The sequence below is a fragment of the Nomia melanderi genome, chromosome 3, assembly GCF_051020985.1.
Source record: "Nomia melanderi isolate GNS246 chromosome 3, iyNomMela1, whole genome shotgun sequence".
Taxonomy (NCBI): Eukaryota; Metazoa; Arthropoda; class Insecta; order Hymenoptera; family Halictidae; genus Nomia; species Nomia melanderi.
In genome coordinates this window covers 15,262,821-15,286,345 of record NC_135001.1, presented here as the reverse complement: position 1 = coordinate 15,286,345, position 23,525 = coordinate 15,262,821, and the positions used below count along the sequence as shown (strand labels likewise).

General features: G+C 29.6%; 4 protein-coding genes across 5 annotated transcripts; 2 read left to right on the top strand and 2 right to left on the bottom strand.

Annotated features, from left to right (window-relative positions):
- Positions 1 to 9,128: 9,128 nt before the first annotated feature.
- On the bottom strand, positions 9,129 to 10,996 carry Nf-YC (nuclear factor Y-box C). Of its 2 annotated transcripts, none has more exons than XM_031987585.2 (5): positions 10,825 to 10,996; positions 10,392 to 10,524; positions 9,860 to 10,327; positions 9,615 to 9,785; positions 9,129 to 9,547 (listed from the first exon to the last, which is right to left on the bottom strand). In XM_031987585.2, exons 3-5 carry the CDS (start codon positions 10,325 to 10,327, stop codon positions 9,374 to 9,376), a joined length of 813 nt encoding a protein of 270 aa, XP_031843445.1. In that variant the 5' UTR covers positions 10,392 to 10,524; positions 10,825 to 10,996; the 3' UTR covers positions 9,129 to 9,373. The 2 variants fall into 2 exon arrangements, with proteins under 2 accessions (XP_031843445.1, XP_031843444.1); XM_031987584.2 differs by having other exon boundaries at positions 9,136 to 9,547; positions 10,710 to 10,982.
- Positions 10,997 to 13,787: 2,791 nt separating this feature from the next.
- On the bottom strand, positions 13,788 to 16,468 carry IFT52 (intraflagellar transport 52). Its single transcript, XM_031987581.2, has 6 exons — positions 15,418 to 16,468; positions 15,125 to 15,342; positions 14,940 to 15,048; positions 14,561 to 14,843; positions 14,232 to 14,480; positions 13,788 to 14,146 (listed from the first exon to the last, which is right to left on the bottom strand). The coding sequence occupies exons 1-6, from the start codon at positions 15,555 to 15,557 to the stop codon at positions 13,877 to 13,879; spliced, it is 1,269 nt and encodes a 422-aa protein (XP_031843441.1). The 5' UTR covers positions 15,558 to 16,468; the 3' UTR covers positions 13,788 to 13,876.
- A 684-nt stretch (positions 16,469 to 17,152) lies between these two features.
- Taldo (transaldolase) lies at positions 17,153 to 20,982 on the top strand. The gene is made up of 6 exons (XM_031987583.2): positions 17,153 to 17,333; positions 18,030 to 18,153; positions 19,783 to 20,022; positions 20,113 to 20,238; positions 20,352 to 20,488; positions 20,565 to 20,982. Exons 1-6 carry the CDS (start codon positions 17,237 to 17,239, stop codon positions 20,837 to 20,839), a joined length of 999 nt encoding a protein of 332 aa, XP_031843443.1. The 5' UTR covers positions 17,153 to 17,236; the 3' UTR covers positions 20,840 to 20,982.
- Positions 20,983 to 21,551: 569 nt separating this feature from the next.
- Noa36 (zinc finger protein 330 homolog Noa36) lies at positions 21,552 to 23,490 on the top strand. Its single transcript, XM_031987587.2, has 6 exons — positions 21,552 to 21,793; positions 22,018 to 22,188; positions 22,296 to 22,527; positions 22,631 to 22,795; positions 22,968 to 23,045; positions 23,127 to 23,490. The coding sequence occupies exons 1-6, from the start codon at positions 21,674 to 21,676 to the stop codon at positions 23,315 to 23,317; spliced, it is 957 nt and encodes a 318-aa protein (XP_031843447.1). The 5' UTR covers positions 21,552 to 21,673; the 3' UTR covers positions 23,318 to 23,490.
- Positions 23,491 to 23,525: the final 35 nt, after the last annotated feature.

Here is a 23,525-nt window from a genome sequence, read left to right as displayed (position 1 = left end):
CGTTATTAGAGCCTTCGGTTGATAATACGATCGCGGTACTGCCTTTGTACTGAACACTTAATTCTACGATAGCGTCCCGATTGCTTTATCAACTCAAAGATTCAACGTTAAAAACTCTTTTAAATTTGGCGAATAGAAAATATAACTTACGTTAATTGACTTTAGAATTCCTTATATAATACACACTAGGCAATAAATATATTTTGCAGTCATTAGAGGATAAATACATGTAGTCGGACTTTAGATTAGATTAAATTAAAAATAAGTATCCAACCATATGCAGTTTGTGGCAACATATTACTGAAAATGATATAAAGAATATTCAGAACATAAAGAGTGAACATTGTAGTTAAAAGTAGTATTTTATTTAGAAAAGTCTGAAGACGTATGAACTTCATTTTGAATTATATTTGTTTAGTTTCATTGCATAAATTATTACTTTTTTTACAATTTTTTTTATTATATTCTCAATTTGCATTTATTGTTAAGAAATATTATCATTGGAAAATTTTATTACGTACATATTCATTTTACAATGTACTTAAAACGATGATTAAAAAGTATAATACAAATTCATTAGTGTCTAATACGCACCAAACTTTCAAATTTTTAAATTGCTTGATTATAAATATTCTTCCTTTTTCAATTTAATATTCTCCTTCTAACCTTCACTTTTTCATTAGTCTCTTTTGTCCAGAAATATATGTTAAATACATATTTCAATGTATATAAAATTAAAATAATACACTTTAGGCTTCAGATCATTACAATGGAAACATCTTATTTATTAAAACTATACATTACAATAAAAGTACTCTAAAAGTACAATATCCAATCGTTCACATAATATTTCCATAAATGCTACCCAGCACCACGTACAATTTAATTAGAACTGAACAAAGAAATGCTAGGACAAAGCAAGTCACATAAAGACTCGCAATTACACAACTAACAGGTGCCATTGGCAGACTTCTTTATTGGGGTTTTATATAAGGGTTATCGATCCCTTCAAGAACAGAATTTTCTTTGAATGCGATGCAGCAGGCAGAACAAATATTTTGCGCCACTTTTATCACGCCGTAATCAATAAACAGACAAAAAAGGAAGGAGGAGGAATACAGACTCCTTCCGAGAAGCCGGCGAATATGACGTGGGACCGTTGGACCTCCCGTCAAGAATTCTCTATCTCCGATTATAAAACAAAGGACAGAAAAAAAAGGGGAAAAACAAGACACGTGCCATGCAGAATCGCGATGTAAAAGGAGCATCACGGTCGCGATCGTTGTCGCGTCACATCTCCTGACGCATATATTCGAAAACCTGTCCCAGCCTAAAAGAAAGGTGTTAAATCAAAATAATTGTGTACGCGGGATCCCAAGGAAATAATGAGCACGCGAATGAACGTGAACAATAATTACCAATATCACAGCGACGGTATTTGGCATATAAAGCTACTACCCTAATGCTCGCTTCAATACTAATTAATAATTACTCGCGAATCGTATTTAACACCAAAACTACCGAAACTACCTTACAATTGTGTTTGCGTATCGCAGAATCTATTTCCTTGACGATATCTTGGAGAATCCTGTTATCTTTTCAATAATCCCAAAAAGAAGAAATCAAGAATGGGTGATATTGATCTGTCTGGTAGTTCAAGTGTTAAATTCTTTACTCAAGTTTGAAATGTTATTCATGAGAAATAATGTTTCATTAACCCCTTATCCTATGATTGCTTTCACAACTCTGCTCGATAAAACTACTTTATCACGAGTCACGAGTCTGACTCCATATTATAAGAATCGGACCGTCTTCTCTTTGACAATAAAAGGATAAAAATACTGAAACATTACTAATAAAACCTGAAAACAAATGTTGAATCGCTTTTTTTTGCAAATAAGAAACACAAAATGGAAAATCTAATTTGTTTATAAAATACGATAAATAGTGGACACGATTCTTACTTTGATCCGATTTACCCTGTGATACGATTCACCTCGGCCCACCCTATTAATTGAAATGGTATTTCAGCCATCATATTTTTCTTTTTGTTAATTAAACATAGGGAAGCTAAAAGAGGGTACCACTATCGCTTACAGAATATTACAAATATGTTACTTTAGCCGTTTGAAATGTTTGAAAAACAGATTAGTTATTAACAGAGGTATTATTTTTCAAAAATGCATAAAAAATACATTACTTTAAGCTCAAATTAATTACTCAGCCTCGAAAGATAATTTATTCTACTAGTACAATTCCTCCTTAAATATTATTAGAAATAAATTATGTAATTATTGGTTCACACATATAAACCTTTTCCTAAAATACTGTACAACCTTATTCAAATTAATAAAGTCAATTAAATTATTGGCAATCAATCCTCTTCAAGTAAATTAAATTGTATTTAAATTAATTTTAATCAAATACCTCATCTATAAATTTAAATTGAATCCACTCAAATTAAACTCTGCTTCTATAAATTTAATAATTCAATTAAAGTGATACTAAATACTATTTATTTTAATAGTACATTTGTTCCTTAGTATTACCACCCTAAAATATTACCATCACCATTAGCAATTAATGTTATTACATTTATACTGTACCTGTCAACTTCTTTCAAAGCTATGAATATTTTTAGAAAGTGTAAGGTTCCGACTAATGAAAGTGTACCCGCGAAGGAAAGCTAATGTTTCTCACTATGATAATCAGGCCGTACTAGACAAGGGTAGCAACCCAATTTCGCACCATCCGCCCTTACATCCGATGCGCATTTTATATCACCTAGATGGATTCTCAAATTTCTCCCCAACTTTGCATAACATTACAATAATTGTTTGTCTCGTGTAAGCGTGAATACAAGACACGGAAACAGCAGAATAATTAGTAAATTGTTTTTATCCCAGACTTAAAATTAGACTGCGGATTTTACGTATTTACAGCGGTTACAATTTTCTGAAACTCGGAATAATAGTTTAAAAATTTTCTATATAAATAGAATTTAACTTCAATTTCTGTATATTAAACCGTAAAAATTTGTACCTGCATAAATTTCCATAATCCACTTAGAACGAAAAATCAGAATCTTCTCAATCACAGTAATGCACGCAAAAAATTGTTGTAAATAAAAAAGTGAAAAACAGTTACAATCTACAAGTAATAATTATAAAACTTTGAATCTGTTAACTACATAATCGATTCTTTTATAGAATTTTCATGCGAAAAATAAATCTTCAATGGGTATTCCACGCATATGTTTCAAAATGTTACGTGCATTACAACAAATTTCATTTTCAAATAATTTGAATCTCTTTTTTACATAGTTCAACGCAGCTTGTAATTATACTTATTAAAGGTCTCTTGACACAATTGAGGAATTACTACCAAATGAAAAAACAGTTAAGTATTTGAGAGTTAAGTGAACTTACGATCGAATAAATTAAACGTTTTTTCAATATTTCAATATTAATCCTTGGTACTCGAGAGACCACTCTCAATCGACGTCTAGTTCGATCTAGCAAAATTATAAATTTTAACGTTCAATGCTAAATTTTATTTAATATAATAATACATAAAACGTTCCTGTCGTATAATTCACGTACGATTTCTCTATATATTAGATGTAAAGAATTTACATCTAATCGATATTTCAATATAAAATGCTGAATATTTATAGTGAAAAATATATTCGAGTGCAAAGAGTTAAATATTTTCACATATTTTTCTATATCTTGTACAAAATTTCTAATGTTAATGCATACACAGTACTGAGCGCGGTATTGATCACTGAAAGAAAACATTTTCCACGTATTTCGGCCGTCGCGGTACCTGCAAACGATAAACAGGAGCGACTGGAATACAAAGAGATCACGATTAGACCGAAAGCTCGCCAGGTATGACAAAGAGGATTAGCATTTTTACATAATGACGGATAAGAGCACAAGGGTCAGATAAGTATGCCTAATCTGTTCGTGGCCGTAGTTTCACGGTAGAAGGGATAGCAGGAATTTTTTCGAAATTCGAAGCAAAATAGAGACATGCTCCCTATCGAGACCTCGAAAATTCGGGATACTGGTTTCGTTTCAAACAACCCCTGAACACGAACCCCATGACTATTCGCTATTCGCTATTCACGTTAGTCTTGTACTTGTATACAATGTTAGAAAACATCCAATAGTTGTTTGTTATTACACTCCCTTTATGTTAGTGAAAATAAAAATTCCTAGATTTAATTAAAAAACTATATTGTATTAAATTTTTCGTTAACACGGTTCATTGGTTCATTATACAACAAAAGTGAACAGCTTTAAGCAAACAGCAATCTTTTCTGATCAATACAAACGAACGCTTGAAATGGACATCGAATGAGTTTTGCAATTCCAAACATCGAACATTTCGTCAAGAAACTATTTAAGAATTATTCAAAGAATGACATTCATAAAAAAATCAGTGGTCAATACATCGACGATTAAAAGTAAATATGAATAATATTTTTTGCTGCAACTTAACGTCGAAAGAAAGAAGAGGTATTTCTCATTGGATCATCTAGGGTCCATTACACGATGTATTTACAGATTCGTAACATTAATAAGTTTATATCTTAACTTGTTAATATTATTATCGCATAAGTAGCTTCTGATATTTGAAAAGCGTTTTTCCCGAAAAGAAACAGAGAACTCTCAGAGTTCTAAGCGACGGCATACAGGTATGTACCTAGGTACAAAATACAATGCACTTCACGAACTGTTACGTGAAATGAATGTCGTCGAGTTTCCCCAAGAGTCCGTCGTTCGACGGAGATATCGAAGGTAATAAAGAGAGGCGCACGAAGCAGAAATGGCGTCGACATTCTATGGGTTGGTCGCGGAGCGTACTCTCGCCGTTGATCGAGAGAAAGAGGAGGCGGAATAGGGGGTTGCTACCTTTATGATGTAATGGCATGGAGGCTTGCCATGAAGTTATATACGTTCACTAAGACACAACCCTTGTATACAGATAAATACGACCGCGTGCGAGCTAGTACCCGAGCTGGAAGTATGCGGGAGGCTTGTGGTCTATCTTTCTAACGTACAAATGGTGCGTTCCTCCCTAGCTACGTACGCGCAGACCACCCAAGGGTACATACACGAAACAGAACGGTACGGAGCACTCTAGGAAAAGAGCATTGGTACGAGACAGAGTATTGTATATAAGTACACCCGTTCCTCCATTTACATGGTATTTTTTTACGCTGTAAATTATGACAATGTTTATTGGATCGATGCAAAAATTTTGACGTTTTCTTTTTTACGTGGTTGACAGACAAATTTTTTTTCTTCGAAACAAATAACATCTGTTTCCAAACTATTGTAACGTGCACGAAGGACACTTCGTGATGTCGAAACTTTCGCATCAACCCAATACATGGTATTATTTATACGCGATCCGAATTTAGTCACACCGAATAAACTTTACTTTTGTCTTCTGAAGTGTCATCATTATTATTTCTTTTTTTTTATATGCTATGATAAATAGATATGTATTTCTGAAACTTGTACCAGCTTTTCTTCCTCATATTTTGTTTTCTTTCGTAATGGCAGACTCTATTTACGCGATTTTTATTCGTATAAAACGAATCCACGTGAACGGATACTCCGTATGAATGGAGGGATGGGTATATAGCAAAATCTCCGATATGTGAATCGGGGGAACAAAAATGTTCTAATAAGAGAATGTGTTATAGGTATACATTGTTTTGTTCTGTAATTGTTATAAGTAAACATATTAATTACAAGTAAACATGAATAGTTTACTTATATTTTTTGATAAAATAAACGACAAAATGTTTGTTAGCATCGTCTACATAATGTGGTGTAACGTAACTATTTCTATTGGAATTTCTATTATTAAATATTGGAATATAAAATATTTTATTTTTTACTCTTTTATATTTGACGAAAATGGATTTAACAGCGATTATGGACAATAGTTTGTTTAAATAAGTATGATTTGATTACGATATTAAATTATTATGTTTATAATTTAAAACAGTTTTGGATAATAGAACGTCTGGATTGTACAATAGAACATCCTGCTATTAAGGTATTCGGGATACGGGGAACTCTACTGTATTTGCTTTGTGGTATCCCAGGTATGTAGATACAGCTTTTAATGTCTAAACGACTAACTTTTCCCTCGAAGAGCGGAAGATCATTCAAAAAAAGTTAGTTTATATAGTAACAAAATCAAGCACAAAGTTTTTTATAAAAAGAAAGTAAAATACTTTCTATTTAAAATACTTTAAAATCCTTTTTTTAAAGCTTTCCATTCGTTGAACAATAGTTATCTATACGTATTTACATTTTTATTCCTTCCTTATTCATTTAATTTAACGACGAATTTTTCATATTAAAAATACAGAGCACAGGTCATTGGAATCTCTTAAATAGTACATTAACTGCTAAAGTGATCAGTGATCACTGTTACGAAATAAAGTAAAGAAACATTCAATACCTGAACAGTAATTTATAATTTTAAAAATATAATTCATAGCAAAGTACTAAGGTAACATATAATAATATATAAATTAGCGTCCTCTTATTATATTAACTCGCAATACAATGTGACAAGTTGGCAACATGTTAATCTTAAATTAATCGCTTTTGAGTATAATAGCATTGATATGCGAAAGTCAACTTTTGAAACTTTAAATGGAAATTAAGTTAGATACCTGTCATAAAAATGACGATCACTAGATAAGTTATTTGCATATTTATAAGTTGCAAAATGTATAATTATATACATGATATAATATTAATAACACAATGATATACAGAATACAAAAGTTTTTCATTTCAATTAAATACTTAAGCAACAACGCATGTTTTATCTATATTTTATCTAATAATAAATCATTATATAATAAGTATACATGACAAGTATATAATAAGTATATAACGGTTTATTACTTTACTAGTGTACGAACCGCTTCACTCATTACTTTTGTGTTTCGTAAAAAAGTACGCATTTATATATATTACATCTATTCAGTAAAATCTTTCGATAATTATTATGCAAAATCGAATTACTTTAGTCTACTGATGTCGGGTGGTATACAATATTATATAATTATTCTGTGCAATTCAGTAAATAGTTATATAATACAGTTTTTATATGTCGAGAAATACAAGTATACAAATATAAATAAATACCTATAATTATATAATTATAAATATGTAGATTATATTCGTAAACAAATTTCTTAATTTATCGTTAAACAACGAAATTGACAGATCAAGCCATATTTAATAATTTTGGCAAAAAGTGAAAGTACGTACTTTCTTTTAGCGTGGAAAAGGTGTTCCTTTGTTTCCTGTCGAACCGTACATTTTCACGGTAAGATCCTGTTAAAGTAAGTGGACATATGTGTAGAAATCCTGCGGGTGAGTTCAGCCCCAGCTAAGTAAGCGAGATGGTTCTTTCTCTCTCCCTCTCCCTTTTCTGTATATGTGGTCGTGGGGGTAGGGATCACACACCAACACAGCGAGAGAGATTCACTGGGTAGGTATATGTAAACGCATGCTGCCTTATATGGGGTGTGTCGAGTTGAAAGTGTCATTCCTACTGTAGGTTGAATTTATTACCCTTGAAGTCTCACCGTTATGAAGGCAAAACTTTTATTATTATACAACTTAGAATTCCTAGCGTAGAGCAAGCAATAAAGCTATTGCCAATTCCAAAAAAACCAAACAGTTTAACGTTTAACCATTAATCACTTTCTAACTTGAGTAATTACATTATTTCATTTATATTTCGATAAAAATTCGTTTTACAAAATTTTCTTCGCTTCCCACAACATCTGAGGTTATATGTAAAGATAAATTTATTTTACAGGATTAACTTTATTCACGATGTTCACCGCGAAAAAAAAATTAAAAAATGAATTTCACCCGACTTTATGTAGATTGATCTTGATTATTTCGTGATATTCATAAATCATTAGTTAAATGGCAAGCTAATTTTTGGACACCGTGTATGTATGTAACGCAGGCGCAGGCAGCTGTCACCTTACACCCATGGAGGAGGCATGGGCTGCGGCGGCCATTCTCAACTTATCTCTAGGATCTTTGTAAACATGTCGTGAAATCCGAGTATTCAAGCAGTGGCGTAGATCGAGAGGTGGAAGGACCCGTCGGAGCCTCTTCGAAGGAGGAATTAAAATTCTCTACGAGTACGTTCGAGACTGCAACATTGCGTGCACATGGTTTCTTTGGCAATGAGGACCATAGTGGTAACGTCACTAAATGGAGCATACCTTTGTTCCGTACTAATAAAAGGACTCCAAAAGGTGCCACCATCTTTCTACACCCTCTTCCTTATCTCTTAGCCTTCCTACTTCGGGCGATCATCGTTTCATTACTTTTTTCTGTTATGAAAATATTTGTGATGTTTTACAGTAATTTAATTAACTTTATATATGCTTCTTTTCATTATTGTTTTGCCGCTTGAAACTTGTATACAGCATGAAAATTGTATACTCGATATTATATGTATATTGAACATTTTTAAATATTTTAAAAATATTGATTATATTTATAAGAACTGTCAAAGACAACGAGTAGCCTAGAAACATTCATGAATAACGTTGCTTAATAATTGTGGAAAATAATCGTTATAAAATTATTTTAGAAAGTTTGAATGTGATCGGAAGACAACGGTTTCTTTTGTAATATTTATGAATATAATTTGTAGGATAATTCTTCGGGTTTTATTATACTAATTAATCACGCTATAAAAAATCAATAATTATTAATATATTTATTATTACGTGACATTTCGGGACTGTTGAAGGCTTTGCGCTCGAGACTTGCCAGACAAGAACCGCAGCAACGTGAAACATAATACAAGTTGCACCAGCCAGTCCTAAGCTCAGCCATGCGAAGCAGCTAGCGGCTAAGGAACGCGACGTACGAATCAGATTACATCTTGCGTTGCTGCTTATCTTTATTCTTCGCTTTACCTCGCTTCAATTCACTTCATTTCGCTTCAGTGACAACCCTTCGATTGGCATCTTATAACCGACTCGCGATACATACCCGTTCTTTGAGAGTTCTAAAAAATTCTGAACGATCAGAAACCGTATTTTCCCTAATAATTTTCAGTTTATTTATTCATCTTAAAAAATAAATAGTTTGTTACATCAATAGTACATCTTTTATCGCTATATTTTGAGATAACAGGGGTAAAAGGTACAGAAAACGCTTTGTTTGTAGGAATAATTTTAAAAAATTGTATTCCTTTCTGTATAATCTTACATGTACTGTTTTTTTAATCCTGTGTTTGCGTTTAAGATTATATTACTAAACATTAAATATTTCTTAAAATTAATTAACATTTACTCATTGTCAGTTCCGCTAGTTTGTAGAAAGACAGGTGCTTGAGCGCCTTGCGCGACTTGTATTAATTGAGGTTGAGCTGGTATAGGAGCAGCTTGGATTATGATAGGTTGATTGCTTCCACCCTGCACTTGCATACGAATCATTTGAAGTTGTTGAGGTGTCAATTGTATCTAAGAAGGAAAATAAATGTGAGCAACAAGAAATTATTTCATTAATTGTTATAATAAATGTACATACAGGTATTTGTTGTATTTCTCCACTAGGTGTTACAATTTGTTGAACTATTTGTATACCACCAGTTTGTGTGGTAGGTGTTTGTTGAGCTTGTAATTGTATAACTTGTTGACCTGATGATTGTTGTGGACTTTGTACTGTTACCGTTTGTGTTGTACTTGAGCTATTGCTTTCCTACAAATCATATAAATAATTACATAATCTAATATATCATTAATACGCTTTTATTACAATAATAAACAACATACCTGTTCTACTGGACTACCTATATTGATTGTCTGAATTTGTCCAGTAGAAGGCTGTACAATTTGTATAGGCTGTGTCGTTGTATTACTACTTTGTACATTTTGGTTAGCAGACACTTGTTGCTGTGCTAATTGAAAGTAGTAATGTACTTGATCTGAATTCATAGATGTACGTACAGTACTTTCACTTTGTGCTTTACTTTGTTTCAATTCATCCCTAGGAACTATATCAATAAGAAAATCAAACTGATCGTACTTAGTTATTGCCATTGCTATATCATTTCGTTGAAGTGTACGTCTCTTATTATCTTCTGTATGAACCCATGCCCTCAATGTCAATTCATGTATAAAAATTTCTGCTGCTTTAGAAAACAACATAGGAGCCTCTGCACTTATCATTTTCACATCACCATCCAATTTCATTATTTTCTTTATCCTTGCTAATGGTAATGACTGTGTTTTCAGGTCCATCTATAAACATATTACTTCAATGATATTTATCATAAAACATTCAAAATATTTTTATAATACTTACAGTAGTAATTTTTTTAATTTCTTCTGTAACCTTTGGCCAAAACTGAGCCAGAGCTTGCTGAGCTTCTGAACTACCAGGTGATGCAATTTGTAGATCTCCATTGGAATCTCCCTCGACTTCACTATCTTGATTACTGAATAGTTCAAAATAATAACAATAAGCAATACCATTGTTATAATAATGTCAAACAATACTTGTTTATCTTGTCTTATATTTTTCTTAATTAATATATAATGTATCCCTTTAATATATTAACTCCATAAATAATTCAAAAAACGTACATAACCTAACAGTGGGAAAGTAAACATTCTTACTTACGCATTCACAAAAAATACCGACATTTTTTATGAGTTAATTTTGAAACGATATAAAACAAAATTTGTTAAACTCTAAATACCATCTTGCAGCATTTAATTAACACCAATTAACTTACAAATGTTTTAGTTTATTCACAATCACTGGAATTCACAACAGATTTATTGTTTGCACCAGCAAATGTGCTGCCACCACTATACTTAATTTCATTTTGCTTTGTAGTTCAACGTGTTCGGAAAAGATGGCAATAATATGCACTTTCCGTGGCAATATCATCAAGTGCCATGATATACTGTGTTCACACACTAACCATTTACACTACACTATGAAGGTATAAATCCGACGGAGCAACTTACTCGTGATTGTTCTAATCACCAACAAGATATAGGATAGACTGTACATGTAATGTCAGTTTTTGTCCCACGATCAACAAGTTACATGACTCCATTACCATTTCTGTGTTATTTACAACGTTACTAAGAGAATATAAGTAAATACAAATAAACAAATAACTAAACAAATAAATAAATAAATGTAGTATCGACATACGCCGGTGTGAGAGGTCCCTAATATGCCGCGTAACGAACAGCAGGCGCCTCACCTTCGCAAGTCGCGCCGCGATACGAAATTCGGTGGTTAGGCGTTTTTTGAACATAAAACGAAACATGTAAGTATTGTCCAGCGGCAAGAGAACGGGGCAAGAGGAGTTTTTCAGTTTTGTGTAACGCGATGAACTTAGGGTATGTGACCGTTTCGACCAATCGCACGTTAGAGTCGAGAATGCATGAAACAACGGACGGGGTTCCTTCGTTACCGATGCGACGCTCAACAGGGAAAGACTCCTCTTGCTCCGTTCCATTTCTACTGAACATTATTTATGCTTTAAATAGTACAGTGCAACTCCCATATTTATAGCAGCGATCAAAGATTTGAAAGTGCACAGGGGTAAAAGGAGACGTTCAGTCACGGCGTTGGGCCTGTTAGTTATAGGAGTTCGGTTTCGGCAAGTGCTTGTTATTGGCCGAGCCGCGAGCTGAGCTGAAGTCTGCGGTCAATTCTTACTCCTGTGCACTTTTAAACCTATGGTCGCTGCTATAAACGTGGGAGTCGCATTATAAATAAGTGAGAACGACGAACGCGCGAAAAAACGATGCGAGTTCAGTTCGAGAGTGATAGCTTAGGCAAATAATACGAGATCTTACAAAGTGATACAGAATATTTTCGAAGCATGATTTTATCCATTAATTGTAATTTGTGTATTTGTCTAATAAATACCTTGCAATAGAAGATTCGAATCACATATAAATAAAAAACATGTTCTTTTTTATCTTTTTGCTTCAATATTAAATTTTTTTATACACTCATAATATTTTATAGACATTTATCAGAATATTAAACATAATTCACAATTTCAAAGTACAATACAATATGAATACTGAATTTTTATTGAAAATGTACATGATTTACTTGCATAATATAATCAACGAAGTCTTATTGTTTTTCGAATAATTTATTTTTATATCTGTGAAAGGCAGAACTGTTGTCCCATAGAAATTTTGAAAATTATTTTTCATGAAATTTTTAGTCGCTAATCTGCAAAGTGCATACTTCGTAATGTAAATAAATATCATCTAACAATTTTGTGTTTATTTTAATTATACACGGGAATAGTGAAAGTACTAAAGAGTATACAAGTTAAATAACTCTCTCCATCATCTACGAAAAACGTAAATATTGTTTACCTGCTGATGATTGCATATTTCATGTTTGAATTCGCACAATTTTAGAAACCAAAAAGTATGTTTACTTTCCCACCTGCTACGCGAGCTAATACAACATAGGAAAAACTTGTATAACTAAATATGTACGGAATGCGAAAGCAGAAGCGTCACGCTTTAAAATGAGTCCACACATAATGTAACATGACTTTTTATTATGAAGTTGCAGGAATTTAAATATTGATAATTTTTTAATTACAATAGTACATAGTGGTTCTTTAATTTTATGAGGCAGTGTATATACAAGGTGATTCGTGCAAAAAAATGTTACAGAACAAAAATGATTGATATAACACTCTGCATATATTCATGGTCACTGTTTAATACGAGCAATAATGCACAAGCATTTAACAGTTACACTATTTTTTTTTAATTGTAATCTACTTCTGTCTTTGTATGAGTAGAATCTTCTCTTTATTTTGCGATAAAAAAAGTATCGCCCTGTATAGATTACGCTCGGAAAAGTAAGGAAGTAAGTAAGTAAGTAATTTATAAAACATTGTGAATTTACGATTATATAGTTCATAAAGAAATAAACTAAAAATTCTTTTACTTAAAACTATTTCAGTACATTCACCTAATTTCAACTAGCCAGACTGTACCAATCTGTTTATTACTTCAAGCATCTATGCTTAGAATTCGTGTTATATCAGGAAATAAATCTTTTCGTATTTATACGAATTGTAAGATTTCGTATTATATGTAGTTGCGTAAATGTGGTTGGACTAATGACCTAACGCGAGAAGACATTGAACTTACGAGAGTAGATACTATTAATCTATAAATTAATGAGAATCATTTTTCTTTCGAATCGTGTACTGTAATAATTGTAAGATATAGAACTCTAAAATTTCAAAAATCTCTGCAATATCTTTAAAAGCACTAAATGTATGTTACGGAATCTTAAAACTTTTAAAAAAGACGCATAATTTACTGCGTATAGATATGTTAATATACAAATAAGAGGATATCAACGGATCGAAATTTACTACTGGATACAGATGATACTATATTTTGAAACTATAAATTTATCCACATTTTACAATAACAAATGTGTTTCATAACTATATACACACATATTTATTTAAAATTCTTATGGACTTATTTAAATTTATATATACTGTTACTACGGAAAAGGTTAGAATGTATTTTGAAGATTTTAAATATTTTAATTTGTGACAGTCATATCTAATCTGTATAAGTCTTAGAAGCACAATATCCTATTTGAAAATGCTAAATTACTTCTGAAAAAGGTTATATATTACAGTACAGGTAAATCAATGAAAAATATGTTACATAATAACAACAAACTTTTTATGTTACGTGTTTATATGTTCATTTTATTTTAAATATGATATACAATATTTACAATTTTATTTTTTTCTTGCTTTCTTATTCATGCATGGCTTTATAACTGCAAATACTTTGAAAGACAGAATTTAATACTTCTTTTGCTGTGTGAATACTGGAATTGTTTATTCTTATTAAACTTCCAAATTCTCTGATATAATGATCCAATTCAATATCTTTTGTCAGATCTTTTGTAGCCATATATTTATTTGTTAATTGAGAAAGTTTCAATAAATCGGAACTAAAAGCTTCATCCAAATCAAATAATTCTAAAGCTGGTGGCGGTAACTCTTGGAAACTTGGTGGAAACACCTAAGATCAAAATCTTTACTTTAGATTTAATCAATAGAATAGTTTAATAATAATATATTCAATATACAAATAATAAAATTTTTACTGCTGCCTGTGTGGGTGGTAATGGAGCTTCAAAATGTGGTGGAATTAAACTAAGACGTTCATGTTTCACTCCTAAAATTTCATAAGCCTTTATGCAAGCTGGTACTATATTTAAGTTTATTGAATATAAGTGATGTTTAAATAATTTAGTATAATCATAAGAATTATCCATTATGTCCATATCTTGCGTGCATACTTTTGGACTGTCTGATTGCTGTGATATATCAGGCACAAAATTATATTCCCAAAACTGAGTGAATAATAATACTATTAGTAACCGTGAATAATATTACTTCTGATGTAAAAGTTCATTGCAATTTTGAAGCTTACATCTACATAATCCATTTGATATTCTTTAGCCACAATTTCTTTTGATTCAAAAAAATCAAATATCATTTCCCTTAATAAATCATTTTTTTCTTTATCGATATACATGTCTGTTAACATTTTTGATGAACCTAAAACAACCAATTTACCACCACTGGCTTCACTGTAGTGATATGCACAGATAGGTCTATTTATTGGAACTGCAATTGATCCAGAAGATAGTGCAACTACTGACGGTTGAGCTACATTTAAAGTTGCACCATATGGATACAAAAAATTTATATCTCTGAAAAGAGATAAATAGAATATTAAAGAACCCATGTATAACTTACATCATTTTTGTTTCAATAAACAATTCATATTTTATATTTTATTAATTTACGTGTATTCATCATGATTTTTTGAAAATATTGACTTATTTGATATTCCTTGTGAAATTACGCATTCTTTTGGATGCATTGTTTGACTATAGCTCATACGTATTACACTATCTGAAAATTAAATAATAATCAGAATTACCCTTAAATGTTAATTTTATTTACATCATCATATTTTGAAATATTATACCATTGTTCACCATTATACCAAATTCTTCCAATAAGAAATTTACATTTGTATTTGACTTATTTTCACCGCCTTCTCCAAGCATAACTAAAATATGTCTACTAGAATTTAAAAATGTTCTAATGGAATTCATTTCTAATTCCGTGAATTTATTTTGGGGTTCTGGTAACACTAACACTTTACCTGTTGATAATGTTTCTTCTGTTAATGCTTCATTATTTCTGAAATAAATGTGATATATAAAAATGTTCCATGACAAATGATCTGAAAAAAACAGTTAAAATACTTTAACATACTCAACAAATTTCCATTTAGATTTTAACTTTCTTTGCAACACTTTAAATTCTTCATTCAATTTTCTTTTACATTTAGAAGTGTCAAAAATTATGACATTCGTATTATCATTACCGTCACCAGCACCGAAAATTGAGCTCATATTTAAATCACTTTAGTACTGTGCACATTCAATAAATATTAAAATTACATAAATTCCAAAACTGTTCTAAATAACTAGCTTTCATTCTTGTTTTCCGTATCAATAAAGAGTATGATTCGAACTGTACGATTGTATACATTTGCGTTGCCAGTAGCAACCATACATATCAAACATTCCAATGCCAAAACGATAATAGAATAAGTAAGTACTAGGTATATATTTATTTATATTGTAATGACAAGCAGTTATTATATGTACCGCATGAATGAATAATGTGCAAATTCCATAATTATGACGTTTCATAATTATAATTCCATAATTATACAATCATAAGACAGCAATTAATGAAATATATTTAATATAATTACAAGTTAGAATTTTTTTAAAATTTATAATCTTTAATTTAATATTTAATTATTATACACGTATTGAATTATAAAAAAATATTATAATTTGTTAAGGAAATAATATAGTATATATTTCCTTTGCTTCATTTTATAAAGTCCTCGAGAAAATAACACATTATTATTTTAATTTCATCTTTGACTTTACCAATCAATTACGAATTTTAATTATTATTAGCACAAATAAAATATCCATATACCACGCTTGTATTATGCATATCTAATAATGACTCTGCGAAATATGCATTATTTTTATAATAAATCGTTGTATATTTTAAACGCGCCAAATATAAACTATAAAGCTCGGCAAATAAAGGAATCAATCTTGATAATAAATTATATTAATTATAACCGATCATTATTTACAATTGCTCGCTAAAATAAATATTTATTCTTGTTGTAATATAGCAAAAAATTGCTAAAAAAATCATCACATTAAAAAAATTCATAAAAAGAGAACAGTACATAGTATCAATTGAATTCATATTTATGTTATTTTATGTAGAACTTATTTTGAATTTACATAAAACATATTTACATCAAGTAACAAATACTGATTTGTATTGGAGATTCAAATTACTGTTACAAATAATCTCTACAAAAACATTAATGGTTTATAAAACTCAATTACACTTAATTGTAAAATTCTAAAAATTACGTAATGAATTTGTTAGTTCACAATAAATTTATTGGAAAAATTTTAGTAATTTCAAAGAATAAAACGCTTTCATGTCACAATCAAAAGTTCCACTCAAAATTGCCAAATGGTCACATAACGAAATATAAGTCTCTTCATATATGCATATTCTTTACAAATTTGTTTACATATTCTGCTATATTAGCAATATAGCAATAATTATATAATTCTGCAAATATGTACAAATATATTTTACTTCAATTTCTCATATATTTTATTTTACTTTTTGAACCAATAATGGGTTTCATACGTGTATACCTACACGTACATCTGAGAATACGATTTTTTTCTTTTTTATACTTGAAGTTGTTTGAAGTTTATAAAATTTATATATCATATTTTAGTTTCATTGATTTTGTTTATGTGTGTATGTGCGTGTACATATATATTATAAGCGTAAGTAAATATAATATACGTACACATTACGTATTTATATATTTAAAATAATGAGTTCAACGAATAATATCAAAAGAAATCGAGTGATACAATGTTGGTAAGCCTGCAAAGAATCATGCTTGATAGTCACTCCAGTTAAGACGCAGAAATTTCTTCAGTCGCATTTGAAAGTATTGACGATAATGAGCGAATCTCAACCGAAAATAATCAAGATGTCAAGCTCTTTGTCACAATTAAAGGAATTTACAACAATTGTCGCCGATACTGGTGATTTTCAAGGTGAGTAAATGAATAAAAGTATAAATTCAAATTTAACATGTTAGCGTGGACAAAGGTGAAGATGATTATCAGAAAATATAGTAGAAACACTACTGTGTCACGTTTTTAATTTAGTTCTAAAATATTACAAATATATTAAGTTAAGAACATATTTATTTTACGTTTCCTGCTTAAATATTATGTTTATTTTATAAACACATATTTATTGCTATAGAATATCCGTATTCTAGCGATGGAAAAGTACTTGTTTAACTTCAGATTACGTTATAAAGCCAGTGGTGGGGAATATTACAAAATCGTCCGATATTACGACTGAATTACATACTTTTACTATATACCTTTTTTATTTTGATTTTAATATGCACAAAATTGATGAAAATTAATTATATATTATTGTTATTTATTTAAAAATATTTAAAAACTTTTATTTGTATTTTCAAAATGTTTCATGTTTTATTAAATTATATGTCTACAATGACTCCATACAAAAATTCATTTTATTTTATTTGCAATTTTAATGATATTACCTATAATTAAATAATCATTTTGTATTATTCATAAATGTTTCAAATGACCTTGAAGGTATAAACAGGAAATATTGCATTATATAAAAGTTTATTTAAACATAATGGATTTCTATATAGATGTATATTAACATAAATTTTATAATGAATTCAAATTGTAAATTTTTTTCAGCAATGGAACAATTTAAACCAATAGATGCTACTACAAATCCATCTTTGATTCTTGCTGCTGCCAATCAAAAGAAATATGCTCATTTAATAGATAAAGCAGTGAGTTTTGGAAAAAAATACGGAACGTAAGTATTTTTCATATTATAGTATTTAATTGTTAAATGTATATTTCAATATTTTAACAGATATAATATATAATTATTTTCATGAAAGTCTATATATTTTGTACGTTAGTCACATTATATTTCCAGAAGAAATACTATTGTTTTATAGTTGAATTTAAAATGTTTTATTAAATTTCAGTTAATACGGTACTATAATATTTTCTTTTAATATGATAAGTACTTGAAAACAGAAATAATATTCTGTACTGGGATTAAAAAATTATTAAAAGAAAACATTAGTATGTTTATTTATTATTAATTAATATTATGTTTAAATAGAAAAACAAGATGATTTTCGTTATGTAGTCGATAGATTTTTTATATAATTGATTACACATTAAAAATTGATGTAAGATATTGTAGCTATTAGAAAAATAATATTGTACATATTAGTAAAATAATATTGTACATATTAGAAAAATATATCTGACGAATAGATTTTATTGTAAAATATTCATTGTTTTTATTCAGTATAATATATATTGCAATGCTATACCTACAATGCAATTTGACCTTTCAAGGATAAGTCAATAATATAGAATAAGCTTACTATTAAGAAAGTTCCAATTTAATATTGGCAATAAATTATTTTTTTAATATTTGACTTCCTTTCTCTATTAAAGCAAATGGGTATTCTTCTCAAAAGCACCTCTCGGTAATCGACGTAAAATTTTAAGGAGTTGTGGGAGGGAGGAGGACCCTAAGTATTAAACTTTAGTTTCGAGTATTTTTAATTTCTGAGATATTAATGAAAAATTTTTGGTATAATACATTGAATTTTTCCTACATAGGCATAATTAACAATTCTTATTGTGGTAGACATCGTTGACGAGGTGTTGAATAACGATATTGGAATCACTATCTATAGGATGTCCCAAGAAAAATCTGACATTTTGCTTTTAATCACCTAATGTCGCAAATTCACATTGGCAGTTTTTTTGGCAATTATAAAGTAAAGGCATGGAAAAGGGAAGTGCTTTACACTCCCATCCTGGAAAAACCAACCCCATCAATACTATTTCTATATATTGCAAGAAACTAATTTTAGACGGAATAACCCTATAAATACTAAAACTGATGTCGCTGTTGTATCAGCAACTACCTCATAGTCGGTAACAACGATTCCTATACAAAGATCATTGTTAATTACTCATGTCTGTATAAGCAAATTCAATGTTTTGGTATCGACAGTTTATCGCAATTATTTTGAAAACTAAATAGAAGCAACATTTTTCTCAAGGGAAAAAGTTTAAAACGTCGATTTCTACAACATATGTAAATTTTATAAAAATTAGTTTTATCGCTCAAATTCTACAGTATTATCACATGTTTTTCCCCAATTATTTATTTATGTACAAAAATACTTGTAAATTAAAGAGAGTAATTATTTTGATATTAAATATTAGTACATTTACGAAGTAAAACAGATTGTACTTTAGTTAAATAAATTACGAACTGGATAATATTAATTAAATTATAAAAACTGAAGTGGTCACACTGTATAGTAGTAACAGAGAGCCTTTATAATAATTTTATGCCCTTAAATGTATAGGTAAATTGTAAGCTTACAGATTTATTTGTTTATTTCAGTACCTTGGAAGAACAAGTTTCAGCAGCCTTAGATGTCATATGCGTTCTTTTTGGAAAAGAGATTTTAAACATTATACCTGGAAGAGTTTCTACAGAAGTAGATGCTAGATATTCTTTTGATAAAGAATACAGCGTCGAAAAAGCAAAAGTATTAATTAATTTATACGAAGAATATGGTATAGATAAAGATCGTGTACTAATTAAGCTTGCTTCCACTTGGGAAGGTATTCAGGCAGCAAAGTAAGTAAAAACTTTATAATTAATAGAATATGAAAAGGTAACTTTAAATATTTCTCATAATAAATTTATAAAATGTTTCAATTTTTGTAGAGAATTGGAAGAAAACTATGGAATACATTGTAATTTAACACTTCTGTTTTCCTTTGCACAAGCTGTTGCATGCGCAGAAGCAGGTGTAACTCTTATATCACCATTTGTTGGTAGAATCTTGGATTGGTAAGATGTTATAAAAATTAAACCGTTAAATGCTAGCGAATTACTCTTGTTATAAAATTATTAAATTATAAATTTTGAAAACCATAAATATGCACAGTGAAATACATTTTCAGGTATGTATCAAACACAGATAAAAAATCATATGAAGCTGAAGCAGATCCAGGTGTTATATCTGTAACAAAAATATTTAATTATTACAAGAAATTTGATTATAAAACTGTTGTTATGGGAGCATCATTTAGGAATGTTGGTAAGCATCTGTCGATACAAAAACTCAAAAACGTTAATTACAGCTATAATAAATGTTACACAATTTTTATATTCAGGTCAAATTAAAGAACTGGCTGGCTGCGACTTCTTAACCATTAGCCCAAAATTGTTAGAGGAATTAGAGAAAAGTAATGAACCGATTCGCAAAGTACTTTCAGTGGAATCAGCTAAAAAATCTGATCTTCAAAAAATCAGTTTAGATGAAGCTAAATTTAGGTGGCTTCTTAATGAAGATCAAATGGCAACCGATAAATTAAGCGAAGGTATTCGCAAGTTTGCAGTAGATGTTCGTAAATTGGAAAAATTACTTGAGGAAAAAATTCAATCTTAAATGTAAGGAAAATATATCTATGTTTACACGTACGGATTAACACATGAAGAATATTAAAAAGTGTACGAAAATTGTATTTTTGTTAAAAAAAATTATACTTTTTTAACAAAATGGTGTTGTATAAATACAAATTTTTGATCTGCCGAATGTGTTATTTATTAAGAAAATATAATTGTTAGAATAATACCTATTACACCTATATAAACTTATATATATTCGTTACTCTTTAGCCCTTAGTATCATCGCGTAACATTCGTGTAACGTAATTAGATAGAGTTAGTAACACCATTAGTTGATTCTTATATGAAATATAAGAAATTACATTGTTATCATAATATTCTACAAGTTGTCTTTTACTGAAGTCTGCACGCCGTCTATATCGACTATTCACAACCTAAAAAGTCACAAGAGCAAGAAAAATTGGAAAGAACTTTTTACTACATCTAATATAATAAGTACATTGAAAATATGTAGTATCTTATAAAAATCGATCTGGTAATTACAAAAGGTAAAACTGAATTTCAGAATTAAAGAATTATCTAATTGTTAAGTTTGAGCTGTAAATTGTAATTTATAAAATATTTCAAATAAATGTCATTCCTAAATTTTTTAATATATTATTAATATACAGTACTTACTACAAATGTTCGTAAGAATAATTTTAAATTTTCCGAGTATTTTTCGATTAATCGAGATTGTTTGTCTTTTCGATTCGATTAATCGAAATAAAATGCTATACGTGTAGAATAACTAGTGAAGAGTTTACTTGTACTTTAGGAATAATACATGTGTTTGCATTAATTTTGTTCTATAAACTACAAAAAAGGTAACAATATGCCGAAAAAAAAGACAGGTCAGAGAAGAAAAGCAGAAAAGCAAAAGTTGAGGCAAAAAGAAATTCGAACTGCAAAAGATCAAGTAGATTTAGCTAAATTTCCTTGCAATGCAGTAATGGTAAGTAATTCTATAACTAATGCTAATATGCAACTTTATATGCAATAACTTCAGCATTATAATGGAAAACTGAATTATTATCTTATCATTTATCATATTAAATAAAAAATTATAAATAACAGGGTTACAAAGTTTTATAGAACATTACAAAAGAATATTTATTTCTATGCATGAAGCTTTGCTTTATAATTTATTTGAACTAATTCTTTGTCATTTATACAAAGGAGTGTGATAAGTGCAACAAGAAACAGAAGAGTAGGGCATTTTGCTATTTTTGTCAAAGCTTGCAACGATTACCTCTGTGCGCTCATTGTGGAAAGATGAAATGTATGCTGAAAACCGGAGATTGCGTTGTTCGTCATCCTGGTATATTTACTACTGGATTAGGTATGGTGGTAAGTTTATCTAATAAATGAAATATTATAATTGTTATAAGTATATTATAGTATGAAATATAGTTATAAGTAAATTATATGTATAAAACTTATTAAAAATTAAATAGGGTGCAATATGTGATCATTGCGAGGCATGGGTTTGTCATGGAAGACGCTGCCTTACCACCCACGCATGCATGTGTCCATTGGCAGATGCAGTTTGTCAAGAATGTGAAAGAGGAGTATGGGATCATGGTGGTAGAATATTTCGGTGCTCGTTTTGCAATTGCTTTCTTTGCGAAGACGATCAGTTTGAGCATCAAGCATCGTGTCAAGTTTTAGAAGCAGAAAGTTTTAAATGTAAGAATACTTGAAAAGTATCTTATCAAACTTTGTTGATTTATTTATATTGGTACTTTCTTAAAAATTTTTGAATTTAGTATAAAAAGATTAATACTTCCAGGTCAATCTTGCAATCGTTTGGGACAGTATTCATGTTTAAGATGTAAAACATGTTATTGCGAAGATCACGTTAGAAGAAAAGGATTTAAGTATGAAAAAAATAAGCCTATACCATGTCCTAAGTGTAGTTTTGAAACATCTCAAACAAAAGATCTTAGCATGTCAAGTAAGTAACAGTTACATTATTGCACATGAAAAAAATTCAAAAATATCATTTCTGCATGTTATGATAACATTTAATAATTCATCAATGGTATATTTGTATACCCAGAGTATTACAAATTCTGCATAAATTATAAGTCATAATTTGTATAATCACATTTTTAATTTCATTTCAGCGAGAAGTCATAAGTTTGGTAGACAAAATCAAAGTGACATTTACGAATCTGATGAAGAAAATGAATATAATTATTATGGTACAAAAATTGTTTATATTTCAATATTCATTTTATGTTCGGACAATTCATTATGTACATACATATTCTTTTCTGTTGTAGGAAATCAATCTCAGGCTTATAGTTCTGAAAATTATAATATTGATGATGATGACGAAGGTGAAGATGAGGAAGATAACGGTGATGATGATGATGACGATGACGACGACGACGACGATGACGAAGAAGAGGAACAAGATGAGTCATTAAGTGAAACTGAAGAAAATGTCACTAATAAAGTACTACAGACTTAACACTTCAATGAAAATAATTTAGCAAGAATTTAAAGCACATTAAATGTAAAGTTAAAAATAAATATATTAAATTGTTATCTTTATAAAAATAATAATATATTTTGTCTTAAAGAATATAATTATTATTATCAAAATACTGAAAGCTATGTAATGGTATTTTTTCAATATTGATATTCACAGTGACGTATAAATACTTTTTAAGTGTGTT

What these genes read in the sequence shown, in the direction of transcription:
- Nf-YC (XM_031987584.2), bottom strand. Translation starts at nt 10,732, where the DNA reads ATGTCGGTATTTTTTGTGAATGC. An exon ending in TCGGTATTTTTTGTGAATGC is followed by an intron (nt 10,525 to 10,709) that starts GTAAGTAAGAAT and finishes TGAACTATTCAG; the next exon opens with TAATCAAGATAGTGAAGTCG. An exon ending in TAGGTAGTCCAGTAGAACAG is followed by an intron (nt 9,786 to 9,859) that starts GTATGTTGTTTA and finishes TATGATTTGTAG; the next exon opens with GAAAGCAATAGCTCAAGTAC.
- IFT52 (XM_031987581.2), bottom strand. Translation starts at nt 15,557, where the DNA reads ATGAGCTCAATTTTCGGTGCTGGTGACGGTAATGATAATACGAATGTC. An exon ending in AAAAATCATGATGAATACAC is followed by an intron (nt 14,844 to 14,939) that starts GTAAATTAATAA and finishes ATCTCTTTTCAG; the next exon opens with AGATATAAATTTTTTGTATC. An exon ending in TACCACCCACACAGGCAGCA is followed by an intron (nt 14,147 to 14,231) that starts GTAAAAATTTTA and finishes TTTTGATCTTAG; the next exon opens with GTGTTTCCACCAAGTTTCCA.
- Taldo (XM_031987583.2), top strand. Translation starts at nt 17,237, where the DNA reads ATGAGCGAATCTCAACCGAAAATAATCAAGATGTCAAGCTCTTTGTCA. An exon ending in CGATACTGGTGATTTTCAAG is followed by an intron (nt 17,334 to 18,029) that starts GTGAGTAAATGA and finishes AATTTTTTTCAG; the next exon opens with CAATGGAACAATTTAAACCA. An exon ending in GAAGGTATTCAGGCAGCAAA is followed by an intron (nt 20,023 to 20,112) that starts GTAAGTAAAAAC and finishes CAATTTTTGTAG; the next exon opens with AGAATTGGAAGAAAACTATG.
- Noa36 (XM_031987587.2), top strand. Translation starts at nt 21,674, where the DNA reads ATGCCGAAAAAAAAGACAGGTCAGAGAAGAAAAGCAGAAAAGCAAAAG. An exon ending in CTACTGGATTAGGTATGGTG is followed by an intron (nt 22,189 to 22,295) that starts GTAAGTTTATCT and finishes AAAATTAAATAG; the next exon opens with GGTGCAATATGTGATCATTG. An exon ending in AGAAGCAGAAAGTTTTAAAT is followed by an intron (nt 22,528 to 22,630) that starts GTAAGAATACTT and finishes TAATACTTCCAG; the next exon opens with GTCAATCTTGCAATCGTTTG.